The 26,788-nt window shown below is 43.2% G+C and overlaps 3 protein-coding genes across 7 annotated transcripts; 1 reads left to right on the top strand and 2 right to left on the bottom strand.

Moving 5' to 3' along the window:
- Window positions 1–247: 247 nt before the first annotated feature.
- On the top strand, window positions 248–12,799 carry nup37 (nucleoporin 37). Of its 4 annotated transcripts, none has more exons than XM_047022867.1 (10): window positions 248–416; window positions 1,320–1,533; window positions 1,625–1,749; window positions 3,177–3,249; window positions 3,760–3,854; window positions 7,309–7,399; window positions 7,545–7,726; window positions 7,854–7,904; window positions 8,077–8,170; window positions 8,312–8,542. In XM_047022867.1, exons 2-10 carry the CDS (start codon window positions 1,378–1,380, stop codon window positions 8,423–8,425), a joined length of 981 nt encoding a protein of 326 aa, XP_046878823.1. In that variant the 5' UTR covers window positions 248–416; window positions 1,320–1,377; the 3' UTR covers window positions 8,426–8,542. The 4 variants fall into 4 exon arrangements, with proteins under 4 accessions (XP_046878823.1, XP_046878825.1, XP_046878822.1 ...); XM_047022869.1 differs by lacking the exon at window positions 8,312–8,542 and adding an exon at window positions 10,204–12,799 and having other exon boundaries at window positions 251–489; XM_047022866.1 differs by having other exon boundaries at window positions 251–489.
- Window positions 12,800–12,898: 99 nt separating this feature from the next.
- th2 (tyrosine hydroxylase 2) lies at window positions 12,899–16,061 on the bottom strand. The gene is made up of 12 exons (XM_047022863.1): window positions 15,622–16,061; window positions 15,363–15,537; window positions 15,178–15,266; window positions 15,019–15,086; window positions 14,890–14,940; window positions 14,577–14,722; window positions 14,226–14,361; window positions 14,063–14,132; window positions 13,920–13,976; window positions 13,606–13,701; window positions 13,325–13,458; window positions 12,899–13,207 (listed from the first exon to the last, which is right to left on the bottom strand). Exons 1-12 carry the CDS (start codon window positions 15,847–15,849, stop codon window positions 13,048–13,050), a joined length of 1,410 nt encoding a protein of 469 aa, XP_046878819.1. The 5' UTR covers window positions 15,850–16,061; the 3' UTR covers window positions 12,899–13,047.
- Window positions 16,062–16,302: 241 nt separating this feature from the next.
- pah (phenylalanine hydroxylase) lies at window positions 16,303–26,080 on the bottom strand. Of its 2 annotated transcripts, XM_047022864.1 has the most exons (13): window positions 25,869–26,080; window positions 24,834–24,950; window positions 21,487–21,670; window positions 20,486–20,574; window positions 20,033–20,100; window positions 19,378–19,574; window positions 18,855–18,990; window positions 18,643–18,712; window positions 18,413–18,469; window positions 18,209–18,304; window positions 17,477–17,610; window positions 17,239–17,354; window positions 16,303–16,991 (listed from the first exon to the last, which is right to left on the bottom strand). In XM_047022864.1, the coding sequence occupies exons 1-13, from the start codon at window positions 25,932–25,934 to the stop codon at window positions 16,948–16,950; spliced, it is 1,374 nt and encodes a 457-aa protein (XP_046878820.1). In that variant the 5' UTR covers window positions 25,935–26,080; the 3' UTR covers window positions 16,303–16,947. The 2 variants fall into 2 exon arrangements, with proteins under 2 accessions (XP_046878820.1, XP_046878821.1); XM_047022865.1 differs by lacking the exons at window positions 24,834–24,950; window positions 25,869–26,080 and adding an exon at window positions 23,514–23,762 and having other exon boundaries at window positions 16,309–16,991.
- Between the last annotated feature and the right edge of the window lie 708 nt (window positions 26,081–26,788).

The following is a 26,788-nucleotide window of genomic DNA, read 5'->3' as shown; positions in this document are numbered from 1 at the left end:
ATGGGTTTCATCGTGTAACTATAGATTACATTTTGTATATACTACACATTTGTAGGGCTAAGAAAACATAATAATGACATTTATGTATAACAATTCAAAATTATTAACAGTTAGTTGTTTTTTTTAACGTTTATTCGTCATTGGTTTAATACACATCCATGGGGCAACCACCCTTTAGATTGTGCTGCAAATTGGTACATTCTGTTTCCGACCCGGAACTAATGAAAAACTAGTTTAATACGCCCGGGCTGCCTCCCGGTGCATTGTATTATAGCTCACGAATATTTTGGACTCAACTTCCCTCGATTTCAGATTAACCGGGCGGCTTTGGGTTTCCATTATCTGGACGACACTAAACCAAGCGACATAGACAAGAAGTGCAGCACGTTTAAAGAATGAATGAAAGGCGCGCGGAGGTATGAGTCAATACAACATGAATAGCTTTATAGTGTCAAACAATTTGTCGAAACGATGTATCTAGAAGCTCAGGTCAGTCGACAAACTATGAACTTCGACGATGTGTTTTACTTGGTGAACAAATTTCCATAATTATATTAGTCAATTTACTAGGAAACCGAGCTAATGTTAGCTAGAACGTTAGTTAGTTGTACCTATTCTAGTTATCTAACTAACCAACCAAAGTTAACTGAGCTAACCAAGCAAAGCGTTAGCAAAACTGTAGAGCACTGTGAAAACAATGGAATCTGCAGTACACATGTTTAATCACTATTATATGATGCTAGTTACACGTGGTAACTTGTACATGCTGCACAACTACTAACTATCCACAGCCTCAACTTATAACGTTAGCACTAACAAGCTAGCATCTCATCGAGCGCCTTGCACAAGTTAACTACTCAACGTTACAACAGATAACGGGATCAGATGGTCTGTTCTGCATCCCAGTTTATGCTAGCCGTCAGATCACCCATTTTGATTAAAACATGTCACTTTAAACACCAAGAATAAAGTCACGGTGTGCTGGTGACAGCTGTCACCTATGCCCTTTCACACATTTAAAAAGCTTGAATTTACATGAACCCTGGGTCCGTATGTGTGGGAGAGACGTGTTGAACACACACACACCACTCCTTGGAAACACTGATTATATGACTGTCTGGTCAGTCTCTAGTGGAAATGCCGCATGTTGAGGCGGCCGCTGGTCTTGTAATCACTTAACTCTACAGTACCAAGTTAATACACCCCATTGGAAACAGTTGTATCCCATTAGATTGTGTATAACCAACAAAAACACTTGTCTCATAATAGATGTTGAAACAAATTGACTTTACTATAATGCGGCTGTCATCCCATTTCAGGTGTGGTGAAGTCAACTTGATCATCTGATTTGACAAAGGCTTATTCCAAGTTGACACAATGCAGGAGGACAGCCGTCGCAGTGCCAGTTACACTGTGCCATGTGAGGGTTATGTGGATGTGGTGGAATTCAGCCCATTTGACAACGGCACAGCAGGATCCCTTCTGGCCTATGGAGGAAACCAGCTTGTGGTTGTAGGCAGTGTCCGATTCCAGGTTAGTGAGATCTTGGTCAATTTTGTGGAACGTTTTAGTTTAGTCTGTTTACATTTGACTTTTATTCAGCTGTGCTATTTGTTTTATGCAGGAGGAAGATCTTGAGGTAGAGGGAGTTGAGTTTACGACACTGCAGGTTTTCAGCCACACGTTGCGTGTGGATGCGCTAGCTTGGAGTCCTGAATCTCATCTGGACAAGTTGCCCCAGCTCATAAGGTAGGCTCCTGAGTGACACTCTAAGCGCTGTCACAATAAAGCTATTAAAATAATATATATATCAATACAAAAAAAAATATATATATACTTAAGACTTTCAGCTTCAGCTGCATTCATTTATTCATACTTGTTTATGTATTTATTTATACAGAATGGTCTTAACAAAATGGACTAAAAAGGCTCAAACATAGAGTGAGCACAGAGCAGCCAAAGCTTACAAACAAGATTAGCCTAGTCATCATGGTGTCACGCTGTAGGTTTGGAAGGGACTACAGTAACCTGCTAGAAAGCAAATACTTCTTCTCTAATTGGAATCTTGGATGGGAATGCCACAATCCCTCTGGAGGTGTTTCAGATTGCTGTAATTGAAAGAGAAAGGCAGTGATACTTCCTGGCCCTTCCGTGGTTAGGCCTGCAGGGCCCTGAGTGCAGCCTTGTGACGTCCATACATGTTATTGCACTGATGGCTTCCCCGCTCATGTTCCAGACCCCTCCACCCTCCCCCTTCCACCCCCATTTTGCACGTATCGGTGCCTTCCAGGAAAAGTACAGTGTTCTCACGGGCGTGCCTGAGGCAGTGGCCTGGAGAGGGGGCCAGGGCAGGCGAGGGTGGGTGGGTGGGTGGGAGAAGGGGGCTTGTACTGGGGCTCTGCCAGGTTCTACCAGGCCAGCAAGGGATGTCCAGTCAGCAGTATACTATTGGGAACCAGGATGAGTTGTGAATCTGGTCTACCAGTACTGTCAAACCTCTCCAGCTAAGACAGGAAAAAGGGCTGTGATATATGGTTCTGATGATAGGCATTGTCTTTCTAAGTGCCTGCTCTTTCATCATATTACAAAAGTCAAACAATTCAATATGTGAGGTTTGCTTTAACTGATTTGTCAAGGTGGGAAATTTAAATGCATTGTAAGGAAACTCAATTGCAGAATAAAACATTATTAGCAGACACTGAAGTATGATCTAGTTTATACTAATCTACTGCTATCATTCTGAGTATACAATCGATGTGTCATGACCCGAGTCCATATGTTTCTGCACCTTGTGATGTGTGTGCTTTTTCTTGTGTAATTGTGTGACTAATTACTGGTATATCATCCAGCTGATTAGAGGGAAAGTAGGCTCCTTGGCTTTGCTTAGGATTTGAAGAGAGAAATGGTCAAATGGCGTGAGCCTTCTTGTTTTTCTCCATGTTTATCTTACAGTGCAATTACAATCTCCCTGGCAATGTTTTCCTGGATGAATGTCCAAGTCCTTACCACACGCACACTTACTCACACTTATCCAAAGGTGTCAGGGCAGGCAGCAGTCACACGCATAGATGTGGGTGGGGGGAAGGTGGTTTCTCAGGAAGACGTTTAGGCTCTGTTAGGATGTTCTCTCTCCGTGTTTATTTTGATTTTTCATCTCACTTTCTTTCCCTCTCCAGATTTTGCACCGCAGCGGCTGACTTCAAACTGAGGGTGTTGTCTTCTGACCTACAGAACAAACATGAAGTCAAGGTACTGGACCATCTGCACTCCATCAACAACTCCTGTCAATAGGTCACTTGTGTTTCAAGGGATAATTATCTTACTGGAATATTATTATTCTGTTGATCATATTCCATTCCATTGTTCTTATTAGAATGTTGTCAAGTGTATTTCAGTACAGGCAGGTGTTCATGTCTTTGCTGGAATGTTGGATCTGGAGTTATGGAATGTTTGTTTCCTTAGATGTAAAACTTCTCCCTTTAAACAATTGAGAACTGTAGCCTCCCTTTTAACTTAACTGTCATGTCTGCAATTATGTTCCTAGCTACCTAAAAACAGAAGCAAACATTGCGTGTCGTACGTTTAATAGTTATGGAAATCGAATTAGAAGTAATGAAAGGTTATAAATCAGTAATGGAATAATGAGTACCTAGTGAGCCAACAGTTGGCCAATAAAAGCTCTCATACAATGAGGGGAAAAAAGGAAAGTTTTCTATTTGCACTTGTTTGCTTATTTTTGTGGACATCTGTGTCGTTCAGGTTTTTGGCGGTCACACCAGCTTCATCAATCACTTGGTGTACGAGCCCACTGAGGGACAACAAATAGCTTCCGTCAGTGACGACCACACTTGCAGGTCAGGATGACCCTCTCTTGCTTCTAAGCCTGACAACAGTAGAGACTGTTCGAGTGTGTGTGTTCTCTCTTCTTCATTCTGTGTTCTGTTCTCTGTTAATGGTGCAGAAAGTCCTGACTGTGATTCCACAGCGAAACCCAACGCTTAGTTCAACATGCCCCAGTGTTGCTGTGCGTAAGCACACAACTGCCTCCCAGCTTTTCTAACTAATTAGTTAAATATGGAAATCCAATTAGTTGCTGAGTCTTTCCCTTCCTGGGGAAAGGGGAAAAGGGGGGAGGCGGGGGTTCTTAACAAGGTCCCCAAATGTGTCTTTTCAATCAGTAGTGGAAAAGGAAAAGTGTGTTAGTAGCCAGGTCTAACCACAGGGATTGTTCTCCTTCCCACACACACTGTTACCCGTGTAGCCACCTGTTATGTGTTACTGGAGTCCGAGTTCTCAGTAATAGCCTATAATATAATATGTAAGTTTAATCCGCTTTCAATTAAACTGTAACATCTGGCTAATAGTTAGATTATGTACGATAGCTACTATAAATAAAGCAAATAGAAATTCTAGATGTAGATTCTGTATGTATTATTGAATCTGTGTCCTAAGAGTTATGAACCCATGGTTTCAGATGATCATTCTACCCCAGCAAAGGTTCCTCCAGCCACGACTCAGCAGGAACGGCCAGTTGTTTTTTGGAGTTTCAGAGTGTCATGGTAACGGCACTGTCTGGGTCACAGCCACTGATCCGCTCCCTTCTTTCCCCCCGTGGCGGTGGGAGGAGGGAGGGGATGAGCAGAGAGAGGTGAGGAAGGCCCCTCTGAAGCAGAGAACATCCGCTGGGTTCGCTCAGCCCTCCCCCTACTGGCCGGCCAGAGAAAACAGGGCTGCACTCCATCTGCAGAAAGATTTAAAGACATGTCATCTTGAGAAAATATAGGACGCAGGAAGAAGAGAGAGGCGTAACGAGTGAAAGATCAGGTTAATAGGACAGAGCTTTTCAGTCAGCCCACCCAAACTGAGCCCCTAATAGGAAAGGGGGAAACGGATTTCTCCCTGCGTGTGCACGTAATTACCTTCAGAACCAAATTGGGCTTGTGTGACTTCAAGCTGCCGTCACCTCAGTGTCTGGCATGTTGTTACTGCAACACGACAGGTTGTTCCTGTGAAAGCAACTTGTAGCTGTAGGCCACCTCCTCTGGACCGCACCACCTGCTCGATGGCACAACCTTGATCTTGATTGCATTTGCTACCCTACGCTGGACAGCTACCTATATCTATTTTGGGGCTGTGGACAGTTCACAGATGACCTGGGATAGTGAATTAAGTCCACTGTCTACAACTGTACGGATCCAAACTCCTTTCCCCATCAGTTTGAATCCTTTTTTTAATGAAAATAATAATAATCCCACTAGGTCATGCTCACCTCTCTACTGGACTAAACCCTGGTTCTAATCATCACTCTTTCAGCTTCCGTCTTCTCAGCACATGTTCTCACGCACTGTAAGTGCTTCGCTATCCCTCTGATGTAGTGCTAGGGGCTCTCAGCCCTAGAGGGGTGAGTTGATCCAATAAAAGTGACTAATGGCCTAGATCATTTCAACAATCCAAATATCTAATGTTTAAAAACAATGTTGTTGCTTAAGACACTTGAGCAGGTCTGATTTAAGATGGATGCTGAGGTGGTGAAGTCGAGAAAGGGCGCGCACCTCTGACTCAACTCTCCTGTGAGATGTCCAAGGCAGGATTGTTGTTATCTCTGGTTCCCCATAGGGTCGCCACGGTTGTTAACCCTGCGCTCTCTGATAAATCAGATCACAGTGTACACAACATTTCCCGTTTCCTCCACTTTTGGGAAAACATTGACAAACCCAAACAGTCTGGCCAGCTGCTTTTCTCACTAGGATCTAAAGTACGGCAACTTCAAATGCTCGACTCCCCTTTCAACTCTATTGTGAATGGAAGCTAAGTGTGACTTTTTGATGCCGTGTCAGTTGTAGTGTTATGCAATTACACGGTGCTTTGTCAGAGGCGGTTGCTCTTGTTTTTGCATCTCATGCCTTTCACCTCTTTCGGCAAGGGTTACGTTTAACTGGGCAGTCCTCCCCCATCATTTGAAAGGGAGCGTGGTTGACCACGGTTTGGCTGGCGGTGGCGTAGCGTGCGATTGAACTCTTGTTTGGTTATAATCTGAGAGGAGAGGGTTGAGGCTTGTTTGTCTGCTGTGGTCTGAGGCTTTTAACCTCACACACACTACGTACATGGAAGAGGGTTGGACTCTGAACGGGACAAGAGGAAAAGGCCCCAAGAACTCTAGGGTTCAACTTCTGTAGAAGGGGGGGGGGGGGGGGGGGGGGGGGGTGGTGGGTTGGAGGAGAATTGAGAAAAGTTAAGAGTTTGCAGAAATCTTCCGTTGAGAAGGGATAATCATCCTGATCTGTCTTTGCCACTTGTACCCTCGAGGATATTAATCTCTCCCATAACCGCTCGACATTTAGACTGGCTTTGGAGGACTTTGAGGCTTCAGATGAAGTCTTCTGCATGACCTCATCAGTCAGCGCCTTCACATCATTCCCCCGGTTATTAATTTATTTATTTATTTGAGATTCCCAGAAACCTTTGCAAGTCTGGCGCCCCTTGCTCGGGGGAACATGCCGGGGTGGTGCCTTTTAGATGTGGGTTGGCTTTAGATCCAGCTTCCAGAAGCTTCTGTCTCTTCCATCCATGTGATTTATTGCCACAGTGTGCAGGTTCATTGTGTCATCAGTCCCAGTGCTCGGCCCGTCCATCTTCACAGCTCAGAGACCAGCTTAAAGACAAGATCCCCTCTCTTCTAGGAAGAAGGGAATGTTCTGGTATTTCTAAACTGCTTCTCCACCGTGTAAAGATGAGCCTAATGGCGGCCTACAGGAAATGACATACTTTCAAATGTTTTATTTATTTTTAAATCTCTCATCATTATACCCTGCAAACACCTTGTGTGCTAATAAAAGGAGGAGAAAGGAGAAAGGGAAGTTAACCAAGGTACAGCAGACCTTTGAGGCAAGAAGCTGTGAGAGAACAGCCAGCCAGCGACACTTTGTTCCATGGTATTTTTAGCTCGCTTGTGTTATCCTTTGTTCTCTGTGCTGTCAGCACCAAGCCTTCCGCCTGTGCGTCATCTCTGCACACAGAGGGTGGCTAGACTCTGGAAGCTATTTTAGGACCTGTGCGCCTACAGTCTGACCAGCCTATTAATTTTGTTTTTTTGTCTTAATAATGATTTTTATTCTGAGGATTCAAACACGGCTTTTGAATTCCATGCTCCCTGCATGTGATTGGGGACCAGGGGTTGTTGAAGACAGCAGTCGCACTGTTACAAAACAATTCAGTTCGAACCACTGATTTCTGCATTGATTGGACAGCATGTACAAATCCATGGTTTGACCTAACCTGTATCCTTGTGATATTTGATGCATCTCACAGGGTATGGGACCTGCAGGGCAATGAGACGACCTCCTTCAGACTGCGTTCCCCTGGCATCAGTGTATGCTGGCATCCCGAGGAGGTCTTCAAGGTACCAACACAGCATTGGCATCTACAGCAACGCCTTACGAATTTCCTTCGGGATTATTAAAGTGAATTGATCTCTAGTTACTGGTATATGAGAAAAGGATAAGACTGGGCAAATCTAATGTTTCAACGTCTTCCTTTCTTTGCAGCTGATGGTAGCTGAAAAGCGGGGGACAATTCGCTTTTATGACCTGGTTACCCGGCAGGCTATTCTGTCGCTGGATTGCGGCCAGTCTCCACTCATGTCTGCTGACTGGTGTCTCACCAATACCATCAAGGTTGGCGCTGTGGTGGGCAGTGATTGGCTCATCTGGGACATAACCCGCTCCAGGTGAGTGGACAGGATGGCCCCTGGCTCAGCTTGTTGTCTACTCTGCCCACTGTACCTGATTCCATCATGGGAAATGACAGTAATGTGCTAGCTTAAAGGTCAGCTCTAATTATTTGTTCTCCTTCAGTTACCCTCAAGAGAAAAGGCCTGCCCACGTAGGCCGAGCGCGGCTCTTCAAGTAAGAATTTTCACCCTAAACTGGTGCCTCATCGTTTGCCATTTCATTAGTATATAGGCTTTTCACATATACAATGGTCCAACTGTTAACCAGAGGATATGGTAATGACTTCACTTCTAATGAGGATGGAAATAATAATGGTGCTAATCATGGGTTCCACTTACTTACACAGGTGGTCGAGGGCCAATGAGAACCTCTTCTCCACTACGGGATGTCCAGGAAAAATCAGCAGTCAGCTGCTGGTGCATCATCTGGGTCACCCACAGGTCAGTCTGCTTTGTGTTTGTACTGGCTCCCTATCAAGGTTAACGATACCCTGAGAAGAACCTTCCACTGGTCCCTGTAAGTCTAATAAGTGTTCTGTCTTTGAGGATGCAAAGTATGTGTCGTATGTGTTTATGTTTCAGCCTGTTATGATTGGATCAGCCATGGTGGGGGCAGGGCTGAGCTGGCACAGGACACTTCCACTGTGTGTTATTGGTGGAGACAGGAAACTGTTCTTTTGGATGACAGAAATGTAAATTTGCACTTCACTTGGGGATATGGACTATAGACACTGCGCTTCTGTGTCACAAGGTCCTATTTTTGTATTTTGATAAAGTGTGTGTCATAACGTTTCAATAAACTTATCTATTTAATGTGATGTGTGCTAATGGGATACTGGACAAATGCACTAGGTGACCTTTGGTATTTCTAACTGACCACCTCTGTCACCCCTTGGACAAACCAATGGGTTGATCTGGCTTCTGTGAAAACCTGCCTGTTTTTTCTCAGAAGAGTTGAGTAAGCTCCAACTCCCAGGAATGTGTTAGGTCTACTGTGCCAGCACACCACTCTACCGGTCAACATGATAATCACTCCTCCACAGGTGCACATTCTCTCGCTCTCTATCTTCTGCTTTTTTCTCTCTATATCTCTCTCCCTTTTTCCCCTCTAACACTCTCTCTCAAACTCACATTAGTGGCAGTATAGACAGCCATCGCCCTTTGTGACATACTCATTGCACCAGTGTATAACAGTGTGCTAGGATGGACTGGTGTGGTAGAGGAAGGCCTAGACAGGCACTCGGCTCTGGGGCTCCTGGCTCGGTTTCAAAGACCGGGGTAAACCCTTAAGACAACAACAGGAAACGAGAGAGATGGCTCAAGAAGCATGTTCTTTCTAGGACATCTCAGGAAACTGGGAGTTTGAAGTCCTCTCAGGTCAGATGCTAGTTACTGGCAGGGTTGAAGAGAGGAGGTGGTGGCAGAAGAATAGAGAAAAGACACTCATCCCTCCATCATAGAGGGTGTGGATAATCAGGGATGCTGAGATGGGAGATGTAGTTTGCCAGCGGCCTGTCATGTTCACTGTGTAAAAACAAGGACTCATTGTATCACCTTGGAAGGGTTTACTTGAAAATCCCACTTAATGCATTACAAGGTGGTTAGACATCTAATAAACTACAGAAGTCACGCATTTACTTTAATCATGCATCATTTAAAGTGACAGCAGAGTGCGTGTCCAGGGGAGGAACAGAGCAGTTTATTGTGCTCTTAATGTATGTGTTTGACTCAAACACTGGGTTGTATTGTGCAGTGAGTGATCTGTCTGTGTGGACGAGTGGGACAGGTATACGGGGGAAGACGGCTTCAAACCCCTTAGACAGCCATGTATGATTCTTGGACAGTGTACTCGAACCACCATCTACAATAATAACATGCTACCGCTCTGCTGGTCCACTCTCTTTGTTTAAACAAGTCCAATGTGGTCTCCACTACGTTTGCAAGGCTGGGCACAAGTGGGGCTGGAACAGCTGTTTATAACACTTTGGAGAAATCAGAGTCTCAATGTCAATGTCAGAGAGAGCTGCTGCCACATCTCTGTGCAAACACTGGACATTTTTCCAAAGGATATAAAACTAGGTTACTTTGAGTGAGAATTAGAATTGCTAAGTAAGAAGAGATTTTCTCTGAAACACGAGTCAAGAATCTCCCTGTCAGTGGTACACCGGCAAATTAAGATGACTTGAGCACCATCTGGTGGATTCTACATTTTCAGCGTGCATGTGTCCCCTGGTTTTAAGTGTCTGGCTACTCTACTCCTTGGAACATGATTGTGAGATGGTACATATGGAAACAAAGGAGAAATACCCTCCTATACCTGCTCTTGACCATGTGGGAGAAGTGTAAACTTTGCCTTGATAGTACAATCTCGTCTCTTGCTGTGATGTGATAACAAAGCCAGAAATTGATCAAAGAGAGATCAGACAGATTTAAACTCTACACCTCAGCGTCTTTAATCTCCTCCACTATTTCAGATGGTGGTGCTCTAAGATAATACTTTTCTGAGCCCACCTCTAAAGCCAGGGATCAAGACAAGGAGAACGCATTCAAATAATGAGGCGGGAAAACAAAGGGATGGATGAATCGCCTTTGAAGACTTTAGTTTAATCTGCTGGTTTGTTGAATGATGTCATGAAGTTTAAAGTCTGGATAGAGTGGTCTGGATAAAAGCTAAATGTCGGTATATCATTAGAGAATGATTACAACAATTCATATACAGACGAGGAAGTGTGTTGGTACCCTTACAGTTCATTGAAATTAGGTTTCATTCCTCCTGAAAAATTATGGCATTTAAAGCTATTGCATCATGAATACTTGCATGCCTTTGGAATGTCATAGAACAAAGAAATGAAGCTGTGAATCTCAATCTACTAAAATTTTCTCAAATGGCCTGGACATATTTGTTGGTACCCCTTTGAAAATATAATACATAATTGGTTCATCAAACCAGTTAGTTTCTTTAATTAGTATAACACATATCTTATAATCAGTCATTTCAGACCTTTTCAAATAAAGGAAAGTAGTCTCTGTGTTTGGTATCATTGTGTGCACCACACTGAACATGGACCAGACAAAGCAAAAGAGACTTGTCTGGGGGAATCAGACAGAAAATATTAGACAAGCATGGTACAGGTAAAGAATACAAGACTATCTCCAAGCAGATTGATATTTGCAGATTGACAGTTGCAAATATTATTAAAGAATTTCAAGGTACATGGAATGGAATTGTAGCAAAACTCCCTGGGTGAGGCCTCGAGTAACATTTACCCCAGATTGAACAGAAGGATAGTGCGAACGGTAGGAAAAGAACCAAGGATGGCTGTAAAATACAAGCTGAACTCCAAGGTGAAGGTAAGTCCGTTTCTGATGGCAACATCCATTGCTTTGTGAGTGAAAGTGGCCTCCATAGAAGAAGACCCAAGGGGACCACATTTAAAAGAAAAATATAGAGCCAGACTGGAATTTGTTCAAATGCCTATTGACAAGCCACTATCCTTCTGGTAGAATGCCCTTTGGACAGGTGAGTAAAAATGTTAGCTTTTTGCCAATTCACATCCGCTCTATGTTTGCAGACAAATAGATTAAGCTTTGCCTAGGATGTCTTGAATTCGTGCAGGGCCCAATTAAATCTCAAGACTCTCAGGGCATTCTGGAACTAAATGTACTGTACACTGTCAGACAGCTCTCTCAAAGGTCATTGGACTGTTCTGTCCAGTGGCCTTCTATGAGTCCTGATCTGAATCCTATCAAATATTTATGGTAAGAGCTGAAACTTGCAGTCTGGAGAGGGCACCCATCAAACCTGAGACAGCTGGGCAGTTTGCTCAGGAAGAGTGGGCCAAACTACCTGTTCAACAAGTGCAGAAGTCTTGTTAAAAGCTACAAAAAACTCTAAAGGTAGTGCAAGTAAATATTCTTAATACAAACTAAATAACTTCTGGAAGGGAATAGAAACTTTCCCACGAGTTTCTCAGTTTTCTCCTGTCTTTGAGGTCTTGGTAAACCCTTTGACCCAGTTTTCATCTTGGAATATGTGGGCCTGCCAAGGTAACGATAGTTATCGTTACATTGACAAAGGAAACACTCATGATTGGAGGCAGGATGATACAGAGTTTGGGATTTGCGGGTAACATGTTAGGCACAAGGATTTTGCTGGAAATTGTGGTGGTTATCTTATTGCCATGGTAACTCACTTTTGTTTGGGGCTCTGTGTATTTGGTTCCCAGTTGTGGTTTCAGGGGTGATTTGTGGGGATTTGTGGATTTCAATGTGCTGGAAGTAAGATGAGCTACTAGAAATGATGAAGTGTTCAACTTTTAGGGTGAAGGAAGTGGATGTGTGTGTGCACCACTGCACTCTAGTCAAGCGGCAGATCCCTCCTCCCCTTCCGCGGCCACCGCACAATGTTCTCAGTGCAGTGCAGAGGGCTTGGGTTACCCTGGAAGGGCGAAGGAGCGGTGATTTACAGTTGAATCACAGGAAAGGAAGGCCTCCCACATCATGTGGAGGCTTTACCAGGCACCGTGTACATCATGGTGTTTTATGATTGCTGTAGTGGGGTGATTTGTGCCCTGATTCTTGAAGTAGACTTACAGTCAAAGCGTCATTTATGTGGAAACACATCTGACACCCTTAAACCCCCATAGACAGAATCACACAGGAAATGTCCCTGGTAGAAATATGCAAGGAGAGGGGAAGTGAGAAAGGAAGAAGGATATCTGTCAGCTGGAAAGCCCTGTTGACTGCCATGTTCTACTGTGAGGTTGCAGTGACCCAGTCCAGCTCAGATTCATCGGGCTTTAGTGCTGGCTCTGACTTGAGCCAGCTAAGGAAATGTGATACTTAAATTGTTCAAAATTAGCTTCTTCCCTCTGTCTAATAACACGTGAAGACAAATGGATTCCAAGAAGTTTGGAAATGGAAACGGTTGGTTTGGATGGCAAAGCAGACACAGAACACAGTTTTGTTATGGTCCCACCACTCTTACTCTTTCTCTCTCCCACACACTTTCTGTCCCTCTCTCTTTCTATTACTCATTTACTTTTCCTCTCAATCAGGCACCTTGTTTTCTTGCTCCACCTCCCTTATCATACTCACTTTTTTTTTGTCTTTCTGACTTTGTCTTTTTACCATTGTGGTCCGTGCAAGATGCATCACTATTCCAAGTTATTTAAAAAGTAAATAAATACATTTATTGGTTCTTACATTGTCTCAACATTATATTATGCTGTGAATTTTGTGTCTCAACTAAATTATTTAATGAAAACAGTAGCACACATCCATGCAAAACAGACGACTAAATAACTGGCCCAGGTGGTTCAGCCAAGCTTCTCTATGGCATTGTGAAGGATCTTCAGATCTTCTCTCATCTGGCTCAGAACATTCTGGATTTTGCTTGGCTGGTCAAGGATGTCCAGACTGCAAGTGAACGGGTCGTACCGCACAGAGAAGGGGCGCTGGATTTTTGCTGAGAACCTCCTGAAGCATAGGAAATTACTGATTTAGTACCTCACACACATATCTTACACAATATTACACTATTTATTAAATACTCTAACTTCAAATAAGGCACAAATATGAAGCAAATATGTGTACCTCATCTTTAACTTGGCATCCTCAAAGCTTTCTGACACAAAGTAAACTGGCTGGTATGTTTGGTCCTGGTATGGTTGAACTGCTGTCTCCTCTGGACTAAAGGCCTTGTATTCTGGCTCATTAGAGAGGGCATACTGAAAAAAGAAAGAATGATTGAAAGCCTGAGAAAAGCAAACAAGACGTTGCACAGTAGGGAAACGTGTTCAAATGATCTCCTTCAGTTAAGATCCTTAACAGGGTGGAATAGAAGCAAGATAATGCTACCCATAAATTGAACCCACTATAAGTTCTCCATATGATGATAGGAGGCCAGCGCCGTAGGCTTTTACTGTTCCATTCTGCTTACAGAGTCCAAATTCCACCGTAAACCAATACAGCTGTAAAGGTAAGGAGAAGAGATGAGCAAATGATCAGATTCCATGTGCCACTTCCAATCGAATAGAAATTAGTTTAAACGGGTAAATGCAATGTTTTATGAAGTGTGCGGTGCCTTATTTTATTTCCACTAGATGGCAGTAAAGTTGCACTATTTTGTTATAGGTTAAACAAAAATGGTTGAATTTTAAATACACTGATGTATGTCTGTGTGACTTACTGTTGATAGTCTCTCAATGTCTTCATCTGACGCTCCAAGAGAAGCAAGACCAATTTCCTGTAACAAAGAAGAATTGACTTTGGCGAGAGAGGAGACATCAATCAATTGTAACATCAATGACAAACGTGGAAGTGGAACTTTACCTGGGAAAACTGAGCAAATTCTTTGTCTGCAAGCATTGGAATATGGCCAAGCAACTCATGACAACAATCTCTGTAAAAGTCCAAACCAGAGACAATACGAGTGACGACATAGATTTCACAAGGCTACAATTTGGTAATGTATGAGACTAATTCTTTGCCTTACGGTTCAGGGGAGTGCATGGGGGCGGATGCGTGGCGGATGTACTGAGTGCACTGGAACACCCGGAAGGCCAGGCTGGCCAGGAAGTCTCTGGCTGAGAGCAGGCCAGCCGCTGGCCGCAGCTGGAAACCTGACTTCCCTGATGACATCACAAAACACAGCAAGCCAGACTTGTCAGATAAACTCACACCAGCCACATGTATGTCCTTAGAACGTTTATGTGAACAGAATCAATATTGTGCTATTGTACAAAACACCTGTTTGTTTCATTCGATATACATTTACTCTAACACAATTATTGCCTATGTTGGCCTGATTTTCATATCAATTCGACAGTGACCACCGCATTCTCACCTTTGAGGAAGGCAGACACCTCTCTGAGCTGAGGGATGCGGTTCTCGCCATAGCCACATTCCCTCTCCAGCTGCTGCAGGCCCTCCAGGAACTGTCTGCAGGCCAGGCTAGGGTAGATATCATGCAGGGTGCGATACACCTCTCTCCTGTGAGGAAACAAAGCATGTAAGCGTAAAGACAACTACTCAATGAACTTTACGGTAAAAGAACAGTTCTGCGTTCTGCATGCAAGACATGGGCAACATAGCTGATAAATGATCAATGATCAATTAACAGTCTTCATGATTTCCATGTTTAAAGGCTGAGTTCTCACCATGTTGCCACCTCCTCTGGAGTGTATTCCACTGTGGGTAATGGATCCCCCCTGTGGAACACAGAAAGTCAGGCATGACAGTAGAAGGACCATTTGCAACTGTCTGTCAGGAAATAAAGTCTGACTCACTGTTTGTAGTTGACGGCAAGTTCCGAGATGTAAGCTCTTCTCTTTCTGTACTCTTGATCTGTGAATCCCTAGAGCGAAGTCATAAGCATACATGACTCCAATTGCAAATGAATCTGAATTGCAATGCTAGAATTATTAAACTGGAAAAATAATACTCACGGGATGATCCTGGTCCATGTCTGGATCATATTTTGTTATTAACAGGTTGCATTTGTCCAGATCATTTATTTTTCTGGGAAACCATGGAACTAAAACATTGAAAAGTAAAATGCACATAAGTAAACAGATTTTTGTTATTATCGAGAGATAATACAGGTATATGATGTAAAAAATGTTTGCCTTGCCTTTCTCCTCTTGAACAGGACGCACATCTTCGGCAACTCGTTTGAGGGAGTTAAGGAATACGTCAACATCAGAGCTGTGGATTTCACATTTCATGAAGAATTCTAATTCCATCAGACTGTTTTTCGATTTCCTCCCAGGTCGGCTTTCAATGTGTAGGAGCTTGGCTTTAAATGTCTGCAAATCATCACATTTCCAAGGTTACTGTTAGTAATGGGCAACATTACGCAATCACATCGGAGAGTTGGCCTGTTCACCTACCTCAAAGACCTTGCCAGTTTGTAGGAACCCTGCATTTTTCTCGTTGCTGAGTGTGAAAAGAATATTCAGTGTCACTGTTCCATCCTTCCCCTCAAACACAAAGTTGTCCCCGCATTGTGACGGACCCGGTGAGGATGAGCTGCTCGCGCGCTCTTTGCGAGCATCTTCAATAAGACTCCGCTTTCTGCCGGTGAAAGGAACATTTTGAACTACCCCTTCCGTCTTCATTTAGTTAGGACTTTCCTGAGATAATATTGCTGATGTATATCTGATATGTAGTATTATTTGTAAAAGTGTGCTGGATAAGTCCACAACGGTTTGATTCATTCTGTGCCATCGGCCGGGAGACAGGTTTATATACCATGCCACAAGGATTCCTTATGGAAATTACTTACGCAAATGCGTGCGTATGAATTTTAAGGTGTTATGCGTCATTCTGCATCTTCTATTATGGAACAGAAATTGGTGATTTCTGAAAAAAAGACGCAGATGGGTTGAAAAAAAAAAAACGTGACTTTACCAAAATAAGTTCTAATATAGCCGACAGGGAAGATGTGTGCTGTCCAAGGTGCTGAAAGCGAAAAATCTGGCTATTTGATCATCAATATCATTATAATGTAATAATAATATTCGAAATAATAATAGCAACAATAATACAGTTAATAACTTACAGTAAATATATGTTTTTAATCACATTACAATTACAATTTATTTCATGCATATAACACTTTTCATTTTGTTTGTGGTTTTCTGTTCCCCGTTTTCATTAAGCTAGTTGATCCCCCATTTAAGGCCTAACAGATGCAACTATTTTTTTTTATCACAATCAAGTGATATTCTATGTGCGGTATTCATGGTATAGGCCTAAAGTAGGCTGTAGCCGACGTTCATTGCAGGACCATTGCGTTCGTTATTTTTTATTGAGTAAAAGCAAATGAAAAATCACAATCATATCCTACAATTAATTTCAAGAAGGTTTATGCTTCCTAAACGCAGGCTAATAGATTCATAAAATGCGAATACATTTAATTGCAATTAGGCGTTTGGCTATTGGCATGTTTGTATGATAACATATTCTACTGAAACTATGTGACTATACTATTATAATGTCACTTAATGTCAATTTGCCCTAACCCATGCATATCCCTTAATTCGGTTACTTAATGGAGGCTACTCTACAAAAATACAAATGTTACATTTGTCAGGCAAGCAATGTAGCATACGTACATACATACGTACAAATATTGCAACAGGCTGATAACAAAGACTGTTTCTATTGCATAATTCAATCATTTTCGTGACGGTTCTCAATCAAGGTATTTTTTTTTACTCCATCTTCCGCAGGGCGTTGCACAAGATTCCGATTTCACCTTGAAAGGCAAGCATAAAAAAACACGGCATTATTTAATTTTGTTATGTATTCTAAGGTAGCCTAATTATTTTTACGGAAACACAGTGAAAGTGACAAACGAAAGGGCTAATTTGAGTTATTCATCATTTTATACTAGTTTTCGTTTTAAAGCAAATGTATTGTGCATTTCTAGCAATGAGAATATACTGGCATGTTCCATAGGACAGTTACACGGACTAAAGGAGTGAACCTATTGTGTCACCTACCACTGATACTGTCAGCCAGGTTCCTCAGCTGCTGGGTGCAGTCCAGGACTTCGATGCTATGAGTGTAAGCATTGTAGCGCACAGTGAAAGGGCGAGGGATAGTGGCAGCAAATTTCCTTTGGGAAGGGTCACACAATAAAAAAAAGATTTGCATTGCAAATATATGCTCCTAAGCAGCTGCATCATTATAATGAATATTTGTCTCAATAAACAATCAATGCTTGATGCTTAGTTTTACCCGACTTTGTCTTTAGCGTCATCAAAGCTCTCAGCAACAAAGTAAACAGGCTGGAACTCTGTGATTGGGTACTTCTGGAGACTTGTCTTCTCGGGGTCAAAGGCCAGAATCTGGGGCTTGTCGGACAGACAGTACTGGAAAACAGTCATAATCCCTACTTTTCAATGACTGTTCTGTGATCAAAAAGTAAGACACAATGAATACTGAAGACATCTTGTCAAGGTCTAAGAGGGAGGGTTGCTGTTTGTGGACCAAGAGGAAGATGGACTCTTCAATGAGATGGATTCTGGATCCGATAGGGTTCCAGATTAAACAGGATGTGCAGTGCAGTGTGCTACTCTGCCTCTGATATGACTCAGTAAACTGAACATCCTCTGTTGTCTCCTCTCTGATGTAACATTTGACCAGACACAGCCTCTCATTCTCAGTGAACCACTAACCCATTTACCTGGCAGCAGTGACTTGTGAGCAGTACTCACAAGTGACTCATTTATCCAGAGCCCAAGGTGAACCAATAACCTACTGCTAGGTTAACAACATGCTTGTGTTTGGTAGAAAATAGTGCTCAAATGGCCAATACTTTGTGTCACATGTAAAGGAAAGCTGAGATCAACACAATACATAAGTTCTGCTGTTATGGAACCAGTCAGTATTTACAGTATGTGCTCTTGTAGATGTCGTGTATTTTCATGTGACACTGTATGTTATGTGTGCTGTTATAAAACCAGTCACCTGCAGCTCTCCAAAGGAGGAAAGCAGTCCAGCTCCATAGGCCTTGATCTCAGAGCCCTGCTTGCAGAGGCCAAACTCCACAGTAAACCAGTATACCTAGAGGAAATACTAGCTCAACATCACCCTCACATCCACAGTCCTAAGCTAGAGGTGAAAGTGTAGTTATTCGTTTTGAAGAAGTTATGCAATGTTGGACATACTTACAGTGGCAAGCTTTTCAATGTACTCGTCAGGTGCGCCCAGAGAAGCCAGACCAATTTCCTGTACAGAGAAAAGTCAAACAAACTTTGAAAAAAATACATATCTAAGAGATGAAGGTTGGCAGGTAACCTCAGTATAATGCAGCCTTCAGCTATAAGATTCCCCTTGAGCAAAAATGAATTTGAGCTCTTTCTTTTACGCTGATTTGGAGGAATACTACTGAGAAACTTGACCTGGGAGAACAGGGCAAAGCTGGGGTCTGCAAAGAGAGGAACGTGTCCCAGGAGTTCATGGCAGATATCCCTGGGGAAAGATAAGTCCAAACAGAGTAGACAGGTTCCTACTGAATTGCTACCCTTCTAAGAGTGTTGGATTGCAGATCGCCCCCACAAGCACACAGTTCACTGATGTTTTCATAGATTTCTCTCCTGTAGGAGATACTCACGGCTCAGGTGTGTACATAGGCTTGGATCCATGGCGGATGTACTGTGTGGAATGGAAGACCCGGAAGGCCAGACCAGCCAGGAAGTCACGGGAGGAAAGCAGGCCAGCCACAGGGCGCAGCCGGAACCCTGTGCATGCTGCAAGAGGGAGGGAGACGGACAGGGAGATAAGGAGGGGGAGATTGGGGAGAGAGGGAGTGGGAATGAGGGGGAATGAGGGTGGTGGGAGGGTATCATGTGAGTGTAGGACTATATTTGGTCTGAAAAAATTGGTTAATTACATGGCCCACTTTGCATATCATCACAGAAGACACTGTCTCAGAATGAAAAGATGAAGAGGCCACACTTACAGCTAGATAACTCAAAGGGACTGAGCCTCTGTTACCGTACAGGCTAATGGCCTTCCTTGTCTTTCATGTAGCAGAATCTTTTACCTCTCAGTCAAACCTTCTGCTCCTGAGCTACACCCATCCCACTGAACCCTTTGATTCAGTGGTAGACGTGAGGAAACTGCTTTTCACATACACTGCAGGTAGTTTGAAATGTCCTCCAGCTGGGGAATGTTGTCCTGTCTGTAGCCGCAGTATTTCTCCAGTAAGGGGAACACACGGTTGTGCTCGCGGCATGCGTGCGTGGGGTACAGGGTCTTCAGCTCCTTGAACACCGTGCCCCATGTGGCCCTCTCCTCAGGTGTGTACTCAACCATGGGGATAACCTGGCCACTGAGACAAAGGTATGCTGTTAACACACACATGCATGCACAGCCACACACACACACACAAACACACACACTCAAAACTTTGGGCAGGGGGACAAATAGGAAGCCAGGAACGAGTCGGGTGGTTGTAGGCCGACCAGCGAGGTCTCCCCGCTACAGAATGTAAATGAGATTCCCCTCTGTGGGCGTTTCATTGGGGCTGGTGCTCTTTGTAGTGCCTCTGAATAACGTCTCAATTATGTAGACAAAGCCAAAGGCTTCAAGTCCACCACTGCTCCCCTGTCATTTGTCTCTCTTTTGTCTGCGGTCATTTTCATTAAAAGGAAATGTGGGGATTGTCACAGGCTTATGAGGCTCCGCAGTACAGGACTAAGGATTTGATCTCACCAACTGTACAAGAACAAGTAAGTCTTCACGTAAAGTGAAAACGCATTATTGATATGAATTCAAAAGGATAGTTACTGTCGGTAGTTAAAGGCAATGTCGGCAAACTCCTTCCTCCGGGCTCTGTAGACAGGATCTGTGAAGCCCTGGAGAAAGAGAGAGGTAAATGTAGGCTGTGTTAGATCCCCTGATCCTCTGTTTCATATAAAACAGAAGTCCTGTGGCCTTTGACAGCGTTATGCACTCCCACTCTAATAAGTATACTGAAATACATATTCAAATGGAGCCTTTGTAGAGTGTTTTCAGCTTATGATGAATACATTTCACTCAAATGGCGGTTGCAAAAGAGAGCAATTATCTATAATTATAGGGGCTCAATTAAAGCAAGGACATCAATTTGTGGGCTTGGACAGTTTCCATTGCAGAAGAAGGGGCTGTCATCTCCATCTTTTTAATGAAACACACACAGGCAAACACACCCAGACACTCTGGACAAAACAGGATGTCGTGACCAGGAGATAAATGACTCACTGGGTGATCCGAATCTAGCTCTGATCCATAACTCAGAATCTGGTTGGCAAAGCGGTCCAAGTCTTGGATTTGATTGGGGAACCATGGGACTGTAGAAAAAAACATCATGTTAATCAACAACAAGTGAATTTTGATGAGTATGGAATTGTGGAGAATTTTCTGTTGAGTGTTATGTGCTTGGGTGGAAGGGAGACATTTTGACGTTAAACAGAACAGCAGGAAGGGGTCATCTCTTGGCTGGATGTGGATTTATGACAGACAGAATCACTGGGGTCTACTCATTAATCTACATTTGTGCAGTGTGGTCAAGCCTGAGGCTTTGAGAACAATAGACCCCTACCAGGCCCCTCTACAAACAGGCTGTCTCCATCGCAGGCCATAAATATAGATATCCCCTCATACTCTTGACCCTGTCCAGAATATCATAGGCTGGGGATGGGTCAGGGAATGCATACTCGATGGTGGCCCTGTCTGTCTCAGTCTCTATGTCTGGATCATGTTTGACCCTTGACCTTGTTAGGGTCTCCCTGGGCCAAGGCTGTCACACTGGCTGTCTGTTCTGTAGGGGTTCAGTGACACTGGGCCCCTCTGTTCCTACCAGGCCTGTTGGTCCTCAGTAACTAAACTAATGTCATTCTGGAAACAACTAATAAATGGCTGGATGTGGGAGACAGGCCATCCGTCTCTGTGGCGACGCTAGTTAGTCATCACCATGTCTGGCTGGTTGCCTGCTAAAGCACATCCCAGAGTTCATGCAATGTTGCCAAAACATCATCAATAACACCAGCTTTGTCTACTTCTGGACAATGAACACATTCCATTTGTAATTCAGAATTAAAATGGAATCAGCCAAACCCTTGTACAGTATTTGTTCTCACTGCACAAACAAGTCTAACAATTATGTTATTGAAACTGCTTTTTGGAAATTCCACTTGGTTTGTATGATATCGTCTTCCAACACACACAGGCCTTCAAACAAGTCTTTATTCTCAATCACACACCTGTGTCCTTCTTCTTGTTGCGTGACAGCTCATGCACATGGCCGCTGATCTGTGTGCGCAGGCCGTCGATGACCTCATCCAGGGCCTTGGAGCAGGTGGTGTCCACACTGATGAAGAACTCAAACTCCTCTTTGTTCATTCGCGACGGACGAGACTCGATGTGTGTCAGGTTCATCCCCTTTTCCTGTCATTCATGGAAACAGGGCATGTTTTTTTATACTAACTTCCATGCATTAAATGTAAGTTATTTGATATGTTGCAGTGTTTAATTGTTTAGTGTGGTATTGTAAGGCAGATTCTGATAAGGCATTCGTTTCTGTATAATTGCTTGCTGTATCCAAGAGCTTTAAAAGTTTATGTTTCACCACTGGAGGTCAGTATAAGCATGTCTGACTGTGCGTGCTCGGTTAGACTTTCTGGAGTCTACCACGCCCTGGGGTCAAAACCTCAGAGAACAATCAACCAGCTTATCAACCATTAGCTGTTACAAAACTGACTAGAGTGAGTCTACACATTTACACTGGTCACAAAATGTACAGCCAAGTTGAATATCTTCCAACTAAATTGTTCTGTTCCTCGTTGTGGCACACACATCTAAAGTATGGTTTCAATACTCAAATTCCTAGACACTAAAAATATCAGTAATTGTGATAAAAATGTGTTTTTATTTATGTAAACCATAGGGATGGAGAGGGAGTGTAGTGTTCTCTTCCTGCCATTGGTCCAATAGAGAGGAGGAAAGGGGCGGCATTCTGCCCATTTCTTTCTCTCGTTGCTCCTTCTCTCCATCTGGATCCTATTCCCAACTGTGGCTCTCTAGGGGTCACATGGCCCTGCATCCTCTAGCAAAACAATGCTCAGTCCTGAATAGCACCTCCCTGCTATTATCACGTAAGAATGTGTGATTATTCTGCAGAGTCAGGGAACATGCCCAAACTGTTTGCTGGGTCTCAATGTCAGCAGAATTAGTTCAGGGGTAAATCATTGGTTATTGTTCTACATCAACAAACATCAATTAAACTAACATGATGTGGATGAGAGTGTGTTGCCTTGCTCGTGACAGTCACAGGGCTGAGTTGGTAAATATAAGACAGCTAGGTTTGATCTAAGTAACTTACAGAGGTTTTACTGTGGCTATTTCACCATTGAGAATTCAAGTGTACCGTGCGGGACATGAACCCTGCTCCTGGCCTGACTGGATGACCTCCCTGGTCTGGGTCTGGGCAGAACAAGCTTAAAAGATGCTGGTAATTGCTGCACCTCACATGATGCCCACACCACATCACATGTGCTGGGCTTCCAAGGGATAAACAGTGAGTTGTGATTTAAGTTTAGAAACCATGGTTTCAAATAAAGAGATCTCGCCACCTTGATTCTACAAAGTCAACTGTGATGGGGTTTTAGAAAAATAAATACACTTCTTGATGAAGATGTTTCACTGAAAATAAAAAAGGATGACTGTGAGATGTCTGTTGTTAAAAAAGAAATTCCCTTGAAAGAAAACATGTGTGCGAGAGGCACAAGCTACCTTGATGTTTTACTCCACATCTATCAACAGAGCCATATGGACTTCTGCATTCCTGAATGATCTGTCCATATGATCACACTTTGGTTTTAGAAACCAGAAATGTATTGATTTTCTTTCAACCAGATCCAGTTGGTCATATACATTACAATTTACCTGGTTTATACAGAAAATCTTTGGATATTGACAAGGGTGTGCTGATGTTGTATTCAGCCTGTTTTCTAGAAAGAGAGATGTGGAGAGGCAATGAGGTTGCTGGACTGCTGCCGGATTTGGTGGGGAGGGGGTAAGCAGAGGAGGTGGAGCAGGGGGTGGATCTGAAGGATGGGAGCCCATAGGCCCAGAGAAACTTCTCATGTTTACAACTGTGTTTGGAGTGTAGATCACCTGACATCACACACAGCAGGTTAATAGGATAAAATGCTATCAATCTATCAAGCCCTAACTTCATGTGATTTAGCACGTAGGTTGTAAGTAAACAGAAAATAAAACCAGGACGTACCTTGCAACAAGATGACCTTCTGATGGTGACACAACAACAGTGGCCAATCGATACTATGGCATAAGACCTAGTCAGAGGATTGTGATTCCAGCTCAATGTTTTTATCATTTCCCAAACCAGGTAAAGCCTCCGCTGGCTTCCTGAAGAACCATTTGCTACTTTCTCACTATAATACTATTATAATGAGTATATCGCATCTTGTATATCAACCCACACTTTTCTTCATAACACACCTCACAATTATATACAGTGCTGCCCTTAGGGGAAGTATCACTGTGTGATACTCTGTTTATAGTTTAAACAAAGGGAACAGACTGTTCCAACACCTCAATACCAGTCAGATGGCTGAGCGGTTGGGGAATCGGGCTATTACTCAGAAGGTTGGCGGTTCTTGCCAAATGTCAGTGTGACCTTGGGTAAGGCACTTCACCCTTCTTGCCTCGGGGGGAATGTCCCTGTACTTACTGTAGGTCGCTCTGGATAAGAGTGTCTGCTAAATGACTAAATGTAAATGTAATTTAAATACTGGTGAATTGCCTCAAGGCTTATTAAATGCTTTGGGTATGCACGTAAGCAGTCTAATTAAAGGTCTAGTATTTCTACCTTCTTAGGTGCATGACTGGTGAGTGCTATGGTCTATAACCCTAAACTGCTGCTGCTGGAGCCCCTTTCAGAGCCGTCACTGACAGCGTCATGGGGTTGCAGGACGATGCCTTTAGCATCTGCAGCTGAGTAAAACCACCTTGCCGTATGCAACCCATTATGTGGCTCGTAAATTCCTACGTGGTTGGGGAGGAAGAGAGAAAGGATCTTCTTAAGTTAGTGTAAAGTCCTACCTGTCTCTTTAAGATGAACCCCTCTATCTGACAGAAACTTCTGTTTGATCTGCTCTCATGTTATGGTCAGTGATATTATCTGTGAAACGTTTCCTTCTGCTCAGCACAGGAGGCGAGAAGAAGGTTCTGAGCCAGAACAATCTCATGTGTCCACAAGCAGCTGTCAATATGATATGGGTGACTCTTTCTTGGTGCAGGAGGAGGAGCAATTAATTTTGTATTTTTTCATACATTTTACCGCTTACATATTAGCATGGTAACCCAACTCCTCCTCCCCAATTGTCTCTCCACCAACAAACTATTGTACAGTATTTTGGGGTTATACTCATATTTATTGTGTTTTTATCTATGACATGTGTTTAGACAGTAGTAAGTAGACTGGGGAATTGGTGGTAGTGTGGATGGTGGTTTGTGTGTGCGTGCGTGCGTGTGTGTGTGTGTGTGTGTGTGTGTGTGTGTGTGTGTGAGGGGGGAGGGGAATTACCTCAAACAACCTGAGGGCCTTAGCCAGCGCCCCAACCTCCTCCTTCAGAGAGAAGAAGCAGGAAAGCACACCTGTCTTGTTGCTGGTCTCTTCCTCCAGGTACATGGAGCCTCTCCTCTACCGGGGAGAAAAGAGAGAAGAGTGACTTGCGGGACCAATAACACCACTGTACACTCTATCCAGAGAGTGAAAAGGAGCTGGCCCAGAGATTACACCTTCAAACACATAGCATTGGACACTGGGTGTAGAGAGAGGGGCATAGCAAATTGTGTCATGGTGGACTCTGGAATGGAGCCTTAACTTGTTTTTCGGGGGGTTTGGGTTTAGCAGGGTAGCAGAGGCAGTAAGCTGATAATGAAGCTTGTTGCCTGACAAGACTTTGCTCTGTTAAATGAAACTTCTGTACGGTTGTGTCTTGCCCTTTCCTGTTCGTCCCTCTGATCCCTTGAACTGCAAACACAGGCTGCTCACCGGACTCCAGCATGACTAGGCATTATCCAACCCACATACATCACAAACCCATGAATGCATAGCACTGTAAATGTAATGGTCAAGAACAGCAGCCACCTATGCATTCATCTTGTGTCATCAGTCACAATAGTATCAGAGTGTGGGTGTGGATGTGTGTGTCTGTCTGTGTGGTTAAACCCCATGATATTTTACATTTCAATGGATTTAGCTAAAAGTTAGTTCATATCATTAACCTCTCCACTCTGAACTCTGCAGTATATTAATCTCAGCACAACTATGGCTATGGATGCTCCTTGAGTTGTGCATCACTTTTATTTGAAACTGCAGATTTGAGTGACGCTGGTCTGTTAACATTTTTCCCAAGTAGGAAATAATACATTGGAAAGCACAATATGGTAAAGAAACTTTTGAAAGGTGATATTTGAAATAAATGCAACACTGCTCAGATCATGATGTTCATTTCAATCATTTAATCACGCAATCAATTCATTATTTGTCCAGTTGTTCATCAGAAATAAATGATTTTCAGTACTGCTACATAATGAGTAATTAATAAAGGTTTACCTGTAACTGACTCTGGTCCTCTATGGGTCCATGGTCTCCGTTCACTCTTTTGTATGCTGCGTCCATCCTCTGGTCTGAGTGCTGCACAGGTATGAAACCACGGACGTGAAACAGTATTGGTTTGGTGAAGTTTGTCTGAGCAGCTCTTGTTAAGCCTCAGCAATTTAAAGTTGGGCCACGTGACACCACACCCCCTTTGGCCCTATGGGCATACTCCTGTCACGCGACTGGTTGTGTGTTGTGAAATGGCACATCTGGTCCGCATTGTTCAGTGCTGCTGGGGCAGTAGGCAGGAGGAATACCTTCAGCGTCAAGTTTGCATTATAAAACCGACTGGAGCCTTCCTGCTGACAAAGTCAAGCCCGTCCAAACGCCTCCGCGGTCATCTTATACAAGATACATAATGGAAACAGTAATTCAACTATACCTGGATAGCTGTCATTAAACCCATGAAAACAATGTACTTATAAAATAAAATAAAAGTAGTTGTAGGTACAACAATAAACATATGTATTTGATTATTTTACTCTACTTTGTTATTGCGTTTTGACAGCAAGCCATTCGACTGTACGGAAGAAAATAAAGACAGATTATTTAACAGTTAATCACCTTTTGGGGGAATCCTTTGGAGCACTTGGCTTCCAGTGCTGAAAACAGACTTGCCACTAGGTGACGCCTAACAACCACCTAATAGGAGTAGTTTTATAACACCTTTTATAGTGGATTATTATAATGGCACTCAAGCTACCGGAAGAAAAGTAGTTATGGCCTACTCTTTGTTTACAGACCAAGTTGAATCGATCCCTATGTAGTTCTAAATGTTCCAAATGTCGCCTTTCATGAAAAAGAGTAAGCGGTTGCTTGAGTGTTTACCACTAGACGGCAGTATATAAGGGTAAGTTCACTTTTTCCTAGAGTCC

This window comes from Hypomesus transpacificus, chromosome 7, assembly GCF_021917145.1.
Source record: "Hypomesus transpacificus isolate Combined female chromosome 7, fHypTra1, whole genome shotgun sequence".
NCBI lineage: Eukaryota > Metazoa > Chordata > Actinopteri > Osmeriformes > Osmeridae > Hypomesus > Hypomesus transpacificus.
Note: the sequence above shows the minus strand (reverse complement) of the source record. Positions and strands in the feature narration are given on the sequence as shown.

Bases quoted from the DNA above. Each gene is read 5' to 3' on its own strand.
- pah (XM_047022864.1), bottom strand. From the start codon at position 25,934: ATGGACGCAGCATACAAAAGAGTGAACGGAGACCATGGACCCATAGAG. The intron at 24,951-25,868 runs GTAAACCTTTAT...TCTCCCCGGTAG, and splicing joins AGGACCAGAGTCAGTTACAG to AGGAGAGGCTCCATGTACCT. The intron at 18,470-18,642 runs GTCAAGTTTCTC...TTCTCTGTACAG, and splicing joins GCTTTGCCCTGTTCTCCCAG to GAAATTGGTCTGGCTTCTCT.
- nup37 (XM_047022867.1), top strand. From the start codon at position 1,378: ATGCAGGAGGACAGCCGTCGCAGTGCCAGTTACACTGTGCCATGTGAG. The intron at 3,250-3,759 runs GTACTGGACCAT...TGTGTCGTTCAG, and splicing joins AGAACAAACATGAAGTCAAG to GTTTTTGGCGGTCACACCAG. The intron at 8,171-8,311 runs GTCAGTCTGCTT...TTTATGTTTCAG, and splicing joins ATCATCTGGGTCACCCACAG to CCTGTTATGATTGGATCAGC.
- th2 (XM_047022863.1), bottom strand. From the start codon at position 15,849: ATGAAGACGGAAGGGGTAGTTCAAAATGTTCCTTTCACCGGCAGAAAG. The intron at 13,977-14,062 runs GTAAAGTTCCAC...TCTTTGTTACAG, and splicing joins AATTTGCTCAGTTTTCCCAG to GAAATTGGTCTTGCTTCTCT. The intron at 13,208-13,324 runs GTACACATATTT...CCTATGCTTCAG, and splicing joins GATGCCAAGTTAAAGATGAG to GAGGTTCTCAGCAAAAATCC.